A 15,985-nucleotide genomic window follows, 5' to 3' on the forward strand; every position below is an offset into this window, starting at 1 on the left:
TTGCGACAATTTTTGTCGTGCGAACTGTTTATGAATCCGGCCCCTGAATAGTAAATTCACTAAAGAAAGGTGTGCCACTAAGTACGTGTGCTGCCAAATGGCGGTCACAGACCGCACAACAGAGCTGTGGTCATCCTCCTATAAGCGCTTAAGCACAAGGAAACAAGGGCACAGCCTGAAGACAATGCCACGCTCGAGAAATAGTCGACAAAGGGAGATTCCAAGGGGATTTCCCTTTGCGGTTCCAGGAATGGCAGCTGTCAGGATACGAGCAATTCGGATTTTTTCGGAATATTCCGAATCTGAAAAAAATCATTCGGGGGGTGTTTTCAGGCATTTTTCGGAAAATGCCGAAAACCACGAACCCTAGTTATGTCTGGCGAACACGTATTCCATGGTCGAGAGGGCCCATTTAAACTATGCTTCCGTCGTGACTGAGGTTAGGTTAGGTCTGGCGAATACGTATTCCATGTGTCGAGAGGGCCCATGTAGACTGTGCTTCCGTCGTGACTGAGGTTAGGTTAGGTCTGGCGAACACGTATTCCATGGTCAAGAGGGCCCATATAGACTATGCATCCGTCGTGACTGAGGTTAGGTTAGGTCTGGCGAACACGTATTCCATGTGTCGAGAGGGCCATAGTAGACTGTGCATCCGCTGTGACTGAGGTTAGGTTAGGTCTGGCGAATACGTATTCCATGTGTCGGGAGGGCCCATGTAGACTGCATCCGTCGTGACGGAGGTTAGGTTAGGTGTAGCGAAGACGTATTCCATGTGTCGAGAGGGCCATTGTAGACTGTGCATCCGCCGTGACTGAGGTTAGGTTAGGCCTGGTGGATACGTATTCCACGTGTCGAGAGGGCCCATGTAGACTGTGCTTCCGTCGTGACTGAGGTTAGGTTAGGTCTGGCGAACACGTATTCCATGGTCGAGAGGGCCCATTTAGACTATGCTTCCGTCGTGACAGAGGTTAGGTTAGGTCTGGCGAATACGTAATCCATGTGTCGAGAGGGCCCATGTAGACTGCTTCCGTCGTGACTGAGGTTAGGTTAGGTCTGGCGAACACGTATTCCATGGTCAAGAGGGCCCCTTTACACTGTGCTTCCGTCGTGACTGAGGTTAGGTCTGTCGGACATGTATTCCATGTGTCGAGAGGGCCCATGCAGACTGTGCTTCCGTCGTGACTGAGGTTAGGTTAGGCCTGGTGGACACGTATTCCAGGTGTCGAGAGGGCCCATTTATACTGTGCATCCGTCGTGAATGAGGTTAGGTTAGGTCTAGCGAACACGTATTCCATGATCCAGAGGGCGCATTAGACTATGCATCCGTCATGACTGAGGTTAGGTTAGGTCTGGTGGACATGTATTCCATGTGTCGAGAGGGCCCATTTATACTGTGCATCCGCCGTGACTGAGGTTAGGTTAGGCCTGGCGGACACGTATTCCACATGTCGAGAGGGCCCATGTAGACTGTGCTTCCGTCGTGACTGAGGTTAGGTTATGTCTGGCGAACAGGTATTCCATGTGTCGAGAGGGCCATTGTAGACTGTGCATCCGTCGTGAATGAGGTTAGGTTAGGTCTGGCGAACACGTATTCCATGTGTCGAGAGGGCCCATTTGTACTGTGCATCTGTCGTGACTGAGGTTAGGTTAGGCCTGGCAGACACGTATTCGATGTGTCGAGAGGGCCCATGTAGACTGCGCTTCCGTCGTGACTGAGGTTAGGTTAGGTCTGGCGAACACGTATTCCATGTGTGGAGAGGGCCGTTGTAGACTGTGCATCCGCCGTGACTGAGGTTAAGTTAGGCCTGGCGGACACGTATTCCACATGTCGAGAGGGCCCATGTAGACTGTGCTTCCGTCGTGACTGAGGTTAGGTCATGTCTGGCGAACATGTATTCCATGGTCGAGAGGGCCCATTTAAACTATGCTTCCGTCGTGACTGAGGTTAGGTTAGGTCTGGCGAATACGTATTCCATGTGTCGAGAGGGCCCATGTAGACTGTGCTTCCGTCGTGACTGAGGTTAGGTTAGGTCTGGCGAACACGTATTCCATGGTCAAGAGGGCCCATATAGACTATGCATCCGTCGTGACTGAGGTTAGGTTAGGTCTGGCGAACACGTATTCCATGTGTCGAGAGGGCCATTGTAGACTGTGCATCCGCTGTGACTGAGGTTAGGTTAGGTCTGGCGAATATGTATTCCATTTGTCGAGAGGGCCCATTTATACTGTGCATCCGTCGTGACTGAGGTTAGGTTAGGCCTGGCGGACACGTATTCCATGTGTCGAGAGGGCCCATGTAGACTGTGCTTTCGTCGTGACTGAGGTTAGGTTAGGTCTGGCGAACACGTATTCCATGGTCGGTCGAGAGGGCCCATTTAGACTATGCATCCGTCGTGACTGAGGTTAGGTTAGGTCTTGCGGACACGTATTCCACATGTCGAGAGGGCCCATGTAGACTGTGCTTCCGTCGTGACTGAGGTTAGGTTATGTCTGGCGAACAGGTATTCCATGTGTCGAGAGGGCCATTGTAGACTGTGCATCCGTCGTGAATGAGGTTAGGTTAGGTCTGGCGAACACGTATTCCATGTGTCGAGAGGGCCCATTTGTACTGTGCATCTGTCGTGACTGAGGTTAGGTTAGGTCTGGCGAATACGTATTCCATGTGTCGAGAGGGCCCATGTAGACTGTGCTTCCGTCGTGACTGAGGTTAGGTTAGGTCCGGCGAACACGTATTCCATGGTCAAGAGGGCCCATATAGACTATGCATCCGTCGTGACTGAGGTTAGGTTAGGTCTGGCGAACACGTATTCCATGTGTCGAGAGGGCCATTGTAGACTGTGCATCCGCTGTGACTGAGGTTAGGTTAGGTCTGGCGAATATGTATTCCATTTGTCGAGAGGGCCCATTTATACTGTGCATCCGTCGTGACTGAGGTTAGGTTAGGCCTGACGGACACGTATTCCATGTGTCGAGAGGGCCCATGTAGACTGTGCTTTCGTCGTGACTGAGGTTAGGTTAGGTCTGGCGAACACGTATTCCATGGTCGGTCGAGAGGGCCCATTTAGACTATGCATCCGTCGTGACTGAGGTTAGGTTAGGTCTGGCGAATACGTATTCCATGTGTCGAGAGGGCCCATGTAGACTGTGCTTCCGTCGTGACTGAGGTTAGGTTAGGTCTTGCGGACACGTATTCCACATGTCGAGAGGGCCCATGTAGACTGTGCTTCCGTCGTGACTGAGGTTAGGTCATGTCTGGCGAACATGTATTCCATGGTCGAGAGGGCCCATTTAAACTATGCTTCCGTCGTGACTCAGGTTAGGTTAGGTCTGGCGAATACGTATTCCATGTGTCGAGAGGGTCCATGTAGACTGTGCTTCCGTCGTGACTGAGGTTAGGGTAGGCCTGGTGGACATGTATTCCATGTGTCGAGAGGGCCCATTTATACTGTGCATCCGTCGTGAATGAGGTTAGGTTAGGTGTAGCGAACACGTATTCCATGGTCGAGAGGGCCCATTTAGACTATGCATCCGTCGTGATTGAGGTTAGGTTAGGTCTGGCGAATACGTATTCCATGTGTCGAGAGGGCCCATGTAGACTGTGCTTCCGTCGTGACTGAGGTTATGTCTGGCGAATACGTATTCCATGTGTCGGGAGGGCCCATGTAGACTGCATCCGTCGTGACGGAGGTTAGGTTAGTCTGGCAAACACGTATTCCATGTGTCGAGAGGGCCATTGTAGACTGTGCATTCGCCATGACTGAGGTAAGGTTAGGCCTGGCGGACACCTATTCCACGTGTCGAGAGGGCCCATGTAGTCTGTGCTTCCGTCGTGACTGAGGTTAGGTTAGGTCTGGCGAACACGTATTCCACGTGTCGAGAGGGCCCATGTAGACTTGCTTCCGTCGTGACTGAGGTTAGGTTAGGTCTCGCGAATACGTATTCCATGTGTCGGGAGGGCCCATGTAGACTGTGCATCCGTCGTGACTGAGGTTAGGTCTGGCGAATACGTATTCCATGTGTCGGGAGGGCCCATGTAGACTGCATCCGTCGTGACGGAGGTTAGGTTAGGTCTGGCGAACACGTATTCCATGTGTCGAGAGGGCCCATTTGTACTGTGCATCTGTCGTGACTGAGGTTAGGTTAGGCCTGGCAGACACGTATTCCATGTGTCGAGAGGGCCCATGTAGACTGCGCTTCCGTCGTGACTGAGGTTAGGTTAGGTCTGGCGAACACGTATTCCATGTGTGGAGAGGGCCATTGTAGACTGTGCATCCGCCGTGACTGAGGTTAGGTTAGGCCTGGCGGACACGTATTCCACATGTCGAGAGGGCCCATGTAGACTGTGCTTCCGTCGTGACTGAGGTTAGGTTATGTCTGGCGAACAGGTATTCCATGTGTCGAGAGGGCCATTGTAGACTGTGCATCCGTCGTGAATGAGGTTAGGTTAGGTCTGGCGAACACGTATTCCATGTGTGGAGAGGGCCATTGTAGACTGTGCATCCGCCGTGACTGAGGTTAGGTTAGGCCTGGCGGACACGTATTCCACATGTCGAGAGGGCCCATGTAGACTGTGCTTCCGTCGTGACTGAGGTTAGGCCATGTCTGGCGAACATGTATTCCATGGTCGAGAGGGCCCATTTAAACTATGCTTCCGTCGTGACTGAGGTTAGGTTAGGTCTGGCGAATACGTATTCCATGTGTCGAGAGGGCCCATGTAGACTGTGCTTCCGTCGTGACTGAGGTTAGATTAGGTCTGGCGAACACGTATTCCATGGTCAAGAGGGCCCATATAGACTATGCATCCGTCGTGACTGAGGTTAGGTTAGGTCTGGCGAACACGTATTCCATGTGTCGAGAGGGCCATTGTAGACTGTGCATCCGCTGTGACTGAGGTTAGGTTAGGTCTGGCGAATATGTATTCCATTTGTCGAGAGGGCCCATTTATACTGTGCATCCGTCGTGACTGAGGTTAGGTTAGGCCTGGCGGACACGTATTCCATGTGTCGAGAGGGCCCATGTAGACTGTGCTTTCGTCGTGACTGAGGTTAGGTTAGGTCTGGCGAACACGTATTCCATGGTCGGTCGAGAGGGCCCATTTAGACTATGCATCCGTCGTGACTGAGGTTAGGTTAGGTCTGGCGAATACGTATTCCATGTGTCGAGAGGGCCCATGTAGACTGTGCTTCCGTCGTGACTGAGGTTAGGTTAGGTCTTGCGGACACGTATTCCACATGTCGAGAGGGCCCATGTAGACTGTGCTTCCGTCGTGACTGAGGTTAGGTCATGTCTGGCGAACATGTATTCCATGGTCGAGAGGGCCCATTTAAACTATGCTTCCGTCGTGACTGAGGTTAGGTTAGGTCTGGCGAATACGTATTCCATGTGTCGAGAGGGCCCATGTAGACTGTGCTTCCGTCGTGACTGAGGTTAGGTCATGTCTGGCGAACATGTATTCCATGGTCGAGAGGGCCCATTTAAACTATGCTTCCGTCGTGACTGAGGTTAGGTTAGGTCTGGCGAATACGTATTCCATGTGTCGAGAGGGCCCATGTAGACTGTGCTTCCGTCGTGACTGAGGTTAGGTTAGGTCTGGCGAACACGTATTCCATGGTCAAGAGGGCCCATATAGACTATGCATCCGTCGTGACTGAGGTTAGGTTAGGTCTGGCGAACACGTATTCCATGTGTCGAGAGGGCCATTGTAGACTGTGCATCCGCTGTGACTGAGGTTAGGTTAGGTCTGGCGAATATGTATTCCATTTGTCGAGAGGGCCCATTTATACTGTGCATCCGTCGTGACTGAGGTTAGGTTAGGCCTGGCGGACACGTATTCCATGTGTCGAGAGGGCCCATGTAGACTGTGCTTTCGTCGTGACTGAGGTTAGGTTAGGTCTGGCGAACACGTATTCCATGGTCGGTCGAGAGGGCCCATTTAGACTATGCATCCGTCGTGACTGAGGTTAGGTTAGGTCTTGCGGACACGTATTCCACATGTCGAGAGGGCCCATGTAGACTGTGCTTCCGTCGTGACTGAGGTTAGGTTATGTCTGGCGAACAGGTATTCCATGTGTCGAGAGGGCCATTGTAGACTGTGCATCCGTCGTGAATGAGGTTAGGTTAGGTCTGGCGAACACGTATTCCATGTGTCGAGAGGGCCCATTTGTACTGTGCATCTGTCGTGACTGAGGTTAGGTTAGGTCTGGCGAATACGTATTCCATGTGTCGAGAGGGCCCATGTAGACTGTGCTTCCGTCGTGACTGAGGTTAGGTTAGGTCCGGCGAACACGTATTCCATGGTCAAGAGGGCCCATATAGACTATGCATCCGTCGTGACTGAGGTTAGGTTAGGTCTGGCGAACACGTATTCCATGTGTCGAGAGGGCCATTGTAGACTGTGCATCCGCTGTGACTGAGGTTAGGTTAGGTCTGGCGAATATGTATTCCATTTGTCGAGAGGGCCCATTTATACTGTGCATCCGTCGTGACTGAGGTTAGGTTAGGCCTGACGGACACGTATTCCATGTGTCGAGAGGGCCCATGTAGACTGTGCTTTCGTCGTGACTGAGGTTAGGTTAGGTCTGGCGAACACGTATTCCATGGTCGGTCGAGAGGGCCCATTTAGACTATGCATCCGTCGTGACTGAGGTTAGGTTAGGTCTGGCGAATACGTATTCCATGTGTCGAGAGGGCCCATGTAGACTGTGCTTCCGTCGTGACTGAGGTTAGGTTAGGTCTTGCGGACACGTATTCCACATGTCGAGAGGGCCCATGTAGACTGTGCTTCCGTCGTGACTGAGGTTAGGTCATGTCTGGCGAACATGTATTCCATGGTCGAGAGGGCCCATTTAAACTATGCTTCCGTCGTGACTCAGGTTAGGTTAGGTCTGGCGAATACGTATTCCATGTGTCGAGAGGGTCCATGTAGACTGTGCTTCCGTCGTGACTGAGGTTAGGGTAGGCCTGGTGGACATGTATTCCATGTGTCGAGAGGGCCCATTTATACTGTGCATCCGTCGTGAATGAGGTTAGGTTAGGTGTAGCGAACACGTATTCCATGGTCGAGAGGGCCCATTTAGACTATGCATCCGTCGTGATTGAGGTTAGGTTAGGTCTGGCGAATACGTATTCCATGTGTCGAGAGGGCCCATGTAGACTGTGCTTCCGTCGTGACTGAGGTTATGTCTGGCGAATACGTATTCCATGTGTCGGGAGGGCCCATGTAGACTGCATCCGTCGTGACGGAGGTTAGGTTAGTCTGGCAAACACGTATTCCATGTGTCGAGAGGGCCATTGTAGACTGTGCATTCGCCATGACTGAGGTAAGGTTAGGCCTGGCGGACACCTATTCCACGTGTCGAGAGGGCCCATGTAGTCTGTGCTTCCGTCGTGACTGAGGTTAGGTTAGGTCTGGCGAACACGTATTCCACGTGTCGAGAGGGCCCATGTAGACTTGCTTCCGTCGTGACTGAGGTTAGGTTAGGTCTCGCGAATACGTATTCCATGTGTCGGGAGGGCCCATGTAGACTGTGCATCCGTCGTGACTGAGGTTAGGTCTGGCGAATACGTATTCCATGTGTCGGGAGGGCCCATGTAGACTGCATCCGTCGTGACGGAGGTTAGGTTAGGTCTGGCGAACACGTATTCCATGTGTCGAGAGGGCCCATTTGTACTGTGCATCTGTCGTGACTGAGGTTAGGTTAGGCCTGGCAGACACGTATTCCATGTGTCGAGAGGGCCCATGTAGACTGCGCTTCCGTCGTGACTGAGGTTAGGTTAGGTCTGGCGAACACGTATTCCATGTGTGGAGAGGGCCATTGTAGACTGTGCATCCGCCGTGACTGAGGTTAGGTTAGGCCTGGCGGACACGTATTCCACATGTCGAGAGGGCCCATGTAGACTGTGCTTCCGTCGTGACTGAGGTTAGGTTATGTCTGGCGAACAGGTATTCCATGTGTCGAGAGGGCCATTGTAGACTGTGCATCCGTCGTGAATGAGGTTAGGTTAGGTCTGGCGAACACGTATTCCATGTGTGGAGAGGGCCATTGTAGACTGTGCATCCGCCGTGACTGAGGTTAGGTTAGGCCTGGCGGACACGTATTCCACATGTCGAGAGGGCCCATGTAGACTGTGCTTCCGTCGTGACTGAGGTTAGGTCATGTCTGGCGAACATGTATTCCATGGTCGAGAGGGCCCATTTAAACTATGCTTCCGTCGTGACTGAGGTTAGGTTAGGTCTGGCGAATACGTATTCCATGTGTCGAGAGGGCCCATGTAGACTGTGCTTCCGTCGTGACTGAGGTTAGATTAGGTCTGGGGAACACGTATTCCATGGTCAAGAGGGCCCATATAGACTATGCATCCGTCGTGACTGAGGTTAGGTTAGGTCTGGCGAACACGTATTCCATGTGTCGAGAGGGCCATTGTAGACTGTGCATCCGCTGTGACTGAGGTTAGGTTAGGTCTGGCGAATATGTATTCCATTTGTCGAGAGGGCCCATTTATACTGTGCATCCGTCGTGACTGAGGTTAGGTTAGGCCTGGCGGACACGTATTCCATGTGTCGAGAGGGCCCATGTAGACTGTGCTTTCGTCGTGACTGAGGTTAGGTTAGGTCTGGCGAACACGTATTCCATGGTCGGTCGAGAGGGCCCATTTAGACTATGCATCCGTCGTGACTGAGGTTAGGTTAGGTCTGGCGAATACGTATTCCATGTGTCGAGAGGGCCCATGTAGACTGTGCTTCCGTCGTGACTGAGGTTAGGTTAGGTCTTGCGGACACGTATTCCACATGTCGAGAGGGCCCATGTAGACTGTGCTTCCGTCGTGACTGAGGTTAGGTCATGTCTGGCGAACATGTATTCCATGGTCGAGAGGGCCCATTTAAACTATGCTTCCGTCGTGACTGAGGTTAGGTTAGGTCTGGCGAATACGTATTCCATGTGTCGAGAGGGCCCATGTAGACTGTGCTTCCGTCGTGACTGAGGTTAGGGTAGGCCTGGTGGACATGTATTCCATGTGTCGAGAGGGCCCATTTATACTGTGCATCCGTCGTGAATGAGGTTAGGTTAGGTGTAGCGAACACGTATTCCATGGTCGAGAGGGCCCATTTAGACTATGCATCCGTCGTGATTGAGGTTAGGTTAGGTCTGGCGAATACGTATTCCATGTGTCGAGAGGGCCCATGTAGACTGTGCTTCCGTCGTGACTGAGGTTAGGTCTGGCGAATACGTATTCCATGTGTCGGGAGGGCCCATGTAGACTGCATCCGTCGTGACGGAGGTTAGGTTAGTCTGGCAAACACGTATTCCATGTGTCGAGAGGGCCATTGTAGACTGTGCATCCGCCATGACTGAGGTTAGGTTAGGCCTGGCGGACACCTATTCCACGTGTCGAGAGGGCCCATGTAGTCTGTGCTTCCGTCGTGACTGAGGTTAGGTTAGGTCTGGCGAACACGTATTCCACGTGTCGAGAGGGCCCATGTAGACTTGCTTCCGTCGTGACTGAGGTTAGGTTAGGTCTCGCGAATACGTATTCCATGTGTCGGGAGGGCCCATGTAGACTGTGCATCCGTCGTGACTGAGGTTAGGTCTGGCGAATACGTATTCCATGTGTCGGGAGGGCCCATGTAGACTGCATCCGTCGTGACGGAGGTTAGGTTAGGTCTGGCGAACACGTATTCCATGTGTCGAGAGGGCCCATTTGTACTGTGCATCTGTCGTGACTGAGGTTAGGTTAGGCCTGGCAGACACGTATTCCATGTGTCGAGAGGGCCCATGTAGACTGCGCTTCCGTCGTGACTGAGGTTAGGTTAGGTCTGGCGAACACGTATTCCATGTGTGGAGAGGGCCATTGTAGACTGTGCATCCGCCGTGACTGAGGTTAGGTTAGGCCTGGCGGACACGTATTCCACATGTCGAGAGGGCCCATGTAGACTGTGCTTCCGTCGTGACTGAGGTTAGGTTATGTCTGGCGAACAGGTATTCCATGTGTGAGAGGGCCATTGTAGACTGTGCATCCGTCGTGAATGAGGTTAGGTTAGGTCTGGCGAACACGTATTCCATGTGTCGAGAGGGCCCATTTGTACTGTGCATCTGTCGTGACTGAGGTTAGGTTAGGCCTGGCAGACACGTATTCGATGTGTCGAGAGGGCCCATGTAGACTGCGCTTCCGTCGTGACTGAGGTTAGGTTAGGTCTGGCGAACACGTATTCCATGTGTGGAGAGGGCCATTGTAGACTGTGCATCCGCCGTGACTGAGGTTAGGTTAGGCCTGGCGGACACGTATTCCACATGTCGAGAGGGCCCATGTAGACTGTGCTTCCGTCGTGACTGAGGTTAGGTCATGTCTGGCGAACATGTATTCCATGGTCGAGAGGGCCCATTTAAACTATGCTTCCGTCGTGACTGAGGTTAGGTTAGGTCTGGCGAATCCGTATTCCATGTGTCGAGAGGGCCCATGTAGACTGTGCTTCCGTCGTGACTGAGGTTAGGTTAGGTCTGGCGAACACGTATTCCATGGTCAAGAGGGCCCATATAGACTATGCATCCGTCGTGACTGAGGTTAGGTTAGGTCTGGCGAACACGTATTCCATGTGTCGAGAGGGCCATTGTAGACTGTGCATCCGCTGTGACTGAGGTTAGGTTAGGTCTGGCGAATATGTATTCCATTTGTCGAGAGGGCCCATTTATACTGTGCATCCGTCGTGACTGAGGTCAGGTTAGGCCTGACGGACACGTATTCCATGTGTCGAGAGGGCCCATGTAGACTGTGCTTTCGTCGTGACTGAGGTTAGGTTAGGTCTGGCGAACACGTATTCCATGGTCGGTCGAGAGGGCCCATTTAGACTATGCATCTGTCGTGACTGAGGTTAGGTTAGGTCTGGCGAATACGTATTCCATGTGTCGAGAGGGCCCATGTAGACTGTGCTTCCGTCGTGACTGAGGTTAGGTTAGGTCTTGCGGACCTGTATTCCATGTGTCGAGAGGGCCCATGTAGACTGTGTTTCCGTGGTGACTGGGTTTAGGTTAGGTCTGGCGAATACGTATTCCATATGTCGGGAGGGCCCAGGTAGACTGTGCATCCGTCGTGACTGAGGTTAGGTTAGGTCTGGCGAATACGTATTCCATGTGTCGAGAGGGCCCATGTAGACTGTGATTCCGCCGTGACTGAGGTTAGGTTAGGTGTGGCGGACATGTATTCCATGTGTCGAGAGGGCCCATGTAGACTGTGCTTCCGTCGTGACTGAGGTTAGGTTAGGTCTGGCGAATACGTATTCCATGTGTCGAGAGGGCCGTTGTAGACTCTGTATCCGCCGTGATTGAGGTTAGGTTAGGTCTGGCGAACACGCATTCCATGTGCCGAGAGGGCCATTGTAGACTGTGCATCCGTCGTGAATGAGGTTAGGTTAGGTCTGGCGAACACGTATTCCATGTGTCGAGAGGGCCCATTTGTACTGTGCATCTGTCGTGACTGAGGTTAGGTTAGGCCTGGCAGACACGTATTCGATGTGTCGAGAGGGCCCATGTAGACTGTGCTTCCGTCGTGACTGAGGTTAGGTTAGGCCTGGCGGACACGTATTCCACATGTCGAGAGGGCCCATGTAGACTGTGCTTCCGTCGTGACTGAGGTTAGGTTATGTCTGGCGAACAGGTATTCCATGTGTGAGAGGGCCATTGTAGACTGTGCATCCGTCGTGAATGAGGTTAGGTTAGGTCTGGCGAACACGTATTCCATGTGTCGAGAGGGCCCATTTGTACTGTGCATCTGTCGTGACTGAGGTTAGGTTAGGCCTGGCAGACACGTATTCGATGTGTCGAGAGGGCCCATGTAGACTGCGCTTCCGTCGTGACTGAGGTTAGGTTAGGTCTGGCGAACACGTATTCCATGTGTGGAGAGGGCCATTGTAGACTGTGCATCCGCCGTGACTGAGGTTAGGTTAGGCCTGGCGGACACGTATTCCACATGTCGAGAGGGCCCATGTAGACTGTGCTTCCGTCGTGACTGAGGTTAGGTCATGTCTGGCGAACATGTATTCCATGGTCGAGAGGGCCCATTTAAACTATGCTTCCGTCGTGACTGAGGTTAGGTTAGGTCTGGCGAATCCGTATTCCATGTGTCGAGAGGGCCCATGTAGACTGTGCTTCCGTCGTGACTGAGGTTAGGTTAGGTCTGGCGAACACGTATTCCATGGTCAAGAGGGCCCATATAGACTATGCATCCGTCGTGACTGAGGTTAGGTTAGGTCTGGCGAACACGTATTCCATGTGTCGAGAGGGCCATTGTAGACTGTGCATCCGCTGTGACTGAGGTTAGGTTAGGTCTGGCGAATATGTATTCCATTTGTCGAGAGGGCCCATTTATACTGTGCATCCGTCGTGACTGAGGTCAGGTTAGGCCTGACGGACACGTATTCCATGTGTCGAGAGGGCCCATGTAGACTGTGCTTTCGTCGTGACTGAGGTTAGGTTAGGTCTGGCGAACACGTATTCCATGGTCGGTCGAGAGGGCCCATTTAGACTATGCATCTGTCGTGACTGAGGTTAGGTTAGGTCTGGCGAATACGTATTCCATGTGTCGAGAGGGCCCATGTAGACTGTGCTTCCGTCGTGACTGAGGTTAGGTTAGGTCTTGCGGACCTGTATTCCATGTGTCGAGAGGGCCCATGTAGACTGTGTTTCCGTGGTGACTGGGTTTAGGTTAGGTCTGGCGAATACGTATTCCATATGTCGGGAGGGCCCAGGTAGACTGTGCATCCGTCGTGACTGAGGTTAGGTTAGGTCTGGCGAATACGTATTCCATGTGTCGAGAGGGCCCATGTAGACTGTGATTCCGCCGTGACTGAGGTTAGGTTAGGTGTGGCGGACATGTATTCCATGTGTCGAGAGGGCCCATGTAGACTGTGCTTCCGTCGTGACTGAGGTTAGGTTAGGTCTGGCGAATACGTATTCCATGTGTCGAGAGGGCCGTTGTAGACTCTGTATCCGCCGTGATTGAGGTTAGGTTAGGTCTGGCGAACACGCATTCCATGTGCCGAGAGGGCCCATGTAGACTGTGCGTCCGTCGTTACTGAGGTTAGGTTCTACACGTAGGTTAGTTCAGGGGAATACGCATCCCATGTATGGAGAGGGCTATACGTCATGATTGGGCACCAAACCCTGCGAGGTATCCAGGATACCGTCGTTTGTGTGTCCTTGAGGATGTGGTCCAACTTGAACAAGTTAATGTTTGTGGTTTTGGAATCAAGCACTTGCGAAGTGTCGTCTGATATACGAGCTTGCGGTGTTCGGCGACATCGCGAGATTGGTGTTTCATCACGGTTTCTTCCTAATGTTGTGCGTTATTTGTAATAAATTTACGTTTTAGTTACATGAAAAAGGTTGAAAAGTCAAAGAATTGAGTTTTATACTTTTGTGTTTGTGTCGTATCTTGGTTGCATTTGGATGGTGGCGCTGAAGTAGTGGGATGGGGGCTGGAGATAGATCGCGGTAATTATCCGTTGTCGAAAGAGGTAATTTCGTATTAAAATGCACAAATTCTGCAAATAGGGGTAACAATTTTTGGCCTGTAAAATAGTAAAATTGCATGTAGAGACCGGAAGCATATCGGTTTTCCGTGTTTTTCATGATATTGTCTTCGCAGAAGCCGCGGTACCGTTACTAAACTATATCCCTTGCCGACTTTCCTTATCAAAACAGAGATCACCCCCGTACTTCCACTTCAACACTTACGCTTTCCTGGCGTAGTTCGTTCGCAGGCTGGCGACGACAACGTAGGACTCCACAAGAAAGTTGTAGCTACGCCGAACAGGTCGTTCCGTCGTCAAGCGGTTTATGTTGAAGTCTTCTACGCTGTTCTCCGAAATTTTCGGGAGCTCCGATAGATCTTCCACCCAACCCGTTATCGGAAATATCATGCGTTTTGCCATATTGAAGACCGCGAAACAAAGAACAATCGCTCACACTCCACTCGCGCCTAAAGAACCCTTCAATATGGCTGCCGCGGATTTCATACAGGCTTGATACCCAGTGTTGCCAGGACCAACAGAAAGGGTCTATTTTCGAATATCACGTAAAATAAGATAACATATATCACAACGTGACACTTGGCAGACAGAATAACTTTGCAAGATCCTTTTCGTCCAATTCAAAAGCATTCCGTCGTCTTCTAAAGCGCGGTGCGCGGTTAGCTGACACTGTGATTTTCCAAGCAAAGAAGCCTTCTGACATCTTTTTTCCTTCGTCTTTACGAGAGCACGCGAACAGGTTTAAGGTTTTAACGGGAAGGAAGGACCTCTCGTTACGCAGACGAGCTCGTCAGATCGCTACGGGAGCCAGAGATTACGCACTTCTCCCGCTAACGAAAAGGGCGCGTCATATGTCACTTGACAGCCCGTCTTAACGATTGTCACAAAAAAGGCGTACGCCTCTCGTTTTCAACAACTCAGGGCAGATAACGAGATCATTCGAGATAATGGCTGGCTAGGAGCGTGCTATGCGGTGAAGTTCATTTTTAAAAGTGTGCACTCTTAAAAATGAACTTCACCGCATAGCACGCTCCTCGCCAACCATCATCTCGAATGATATCGCTATCTGCCCTGATTTGTAGAAAACGGTAGGCGTACGCCTTTTTTGTGACAATTATGAACAACATAAGTGTCACCGAAAAGGCGTACGCCTCCCGCTTTCAACAACGATATCAACGACGATTTCAACAACGATATCATTCGAGATGATGATTGGCGAGGCGCGTGCTATGCGGTGAAGTTCATTTTGAAGAGTGTGGGAATGGTTGGCAGACAACGTGCTATGTGGTGAAGTTCTGTTTTAACAGTGTATAGAAGATTCCTCATTTTCACATCCATTTTAGAGCGTAGCATAAGCCTGCAAATCCTCTGATGTTACATATTGTTGGGTATGACACTCTGTTTATTCGAGGAGAGGTCCACTACAGGTACGCTATTATAGGCGCCTTCATCCTCAACAGCTGCTGATCAGCAGGATTCCAGCTGAATCTTTGATGGCTGCGTCAAATCACATTTCCATGTCTTCTGTCCGGTTACGCCACTGGTAATGCATATTCCATGCTTGATCTGTTGTTTTTCATCGAAGAGGTCGGTAGAATTCTGTGAAAAGATATGCGATACCAGCAATTGTATTTATAACGCTACGTGTTGTCATTTCTACATCCATCAGTCAAAATTTAGGTGTCGGGTGACAGAAAACCGATACACTAGGCAAGAATGACTAGGAGTTAAGAAGAAAACCGTGACGTCCAGTCACATCACAAAACTGAAAGGGCGAATCCTACGCAACAGCGAGCATTTGTTTGCATGCGAGTTCCAGTACAGGCAAATAAATTCAACGTTGCTGCAATGACATCACTTCGACTTCAATTACCCTTCTGGAATGTGACTGGAGGTCACATCCTGGCATCATATTGAAACCAGTGCAATATCAGTCTGATAAATTGTAAAGACAACCATGGAGGGGATCCAGACCCCCGGTTTGGGGGGAGGGAGGCAGTTTCTTTGTCGGAGCGCGTAGTGGGGAAGGGAGAGAGGGAAATCCCATGTATAAACTGACGTTTTGAGGGCAGGACCCCTGTTGTATATAGCGCCTAGTGTTTTTTCTCTGAACTTGGTTGCACCTTTCGCTTTTCTTATACGCGTTCCCCTTTAATTACCACCAACGGCTAGCCGACGTCGTTTACCCCTCCCGTAAATGCCGATGCCTCAATAATGGCACAACAAACAACTTTATTTTTAGATGGAGAGTGGTGAGGTTCATCGCCAAAGGCGGTACTCTACCCCATTGCTGGTGGGGATGTGGGGAATAAAAAGAACGAACCAATAGCGTAAAGCTGTAATTTGTAGTAACACACTCGGGATCACGCAGAATGTGTTATTGACATAGTTCATACAATGTAAAAAAAGGGGATGGTTACCGAAACTAATAATATTTCTCTTTCTCTTTCCGCACTCTAAGAA

At 51.1% G+C, this 15,985-nt stretch overlaps 1 protein-coding gene across 2 annotated transcripts in view; it reads right to left on the bottom strand.

Moving 5' to 3' along the window:
- Positions 1 to 14,902: 14,902 nt before the first annotated feature.
- The window catches only part of LOC135366149 (uncharacterized), a 54,527-nt gene continuing 53,444 nt past the window's right edge, over positions 14,903 to 15,985 (bottom strand). For both annotated transcript variants that reach the window (XM_064598814.1, XM_064598806.1), the window contains one exon: positions 14,903 to 15,121. In XM_064598814.1, the coding sequence (XP_064454884.1) occupies positions 14,990 to 15,121 (132 nt within the window). In that variant the 3' untranslated portion in view covers positions 14,903 to 14,989. The remainder of the gene's footprint in view (positions 15,122 to 15,985) is intronic.

Source organism: Ornithodoros turicata, chromosome 1, assembly GCF_037126465.1.
Source record: "Ornithodoros turicata isolate Travis chromosome 1, ASM3712646v1, whole genome shotgun sequence".
NCBI lineage: Eukaryota > Metazoa > Arthropoda > Arachnida > Ixodida > Argasidae > Ornithodoros > Ornithodoros turicata.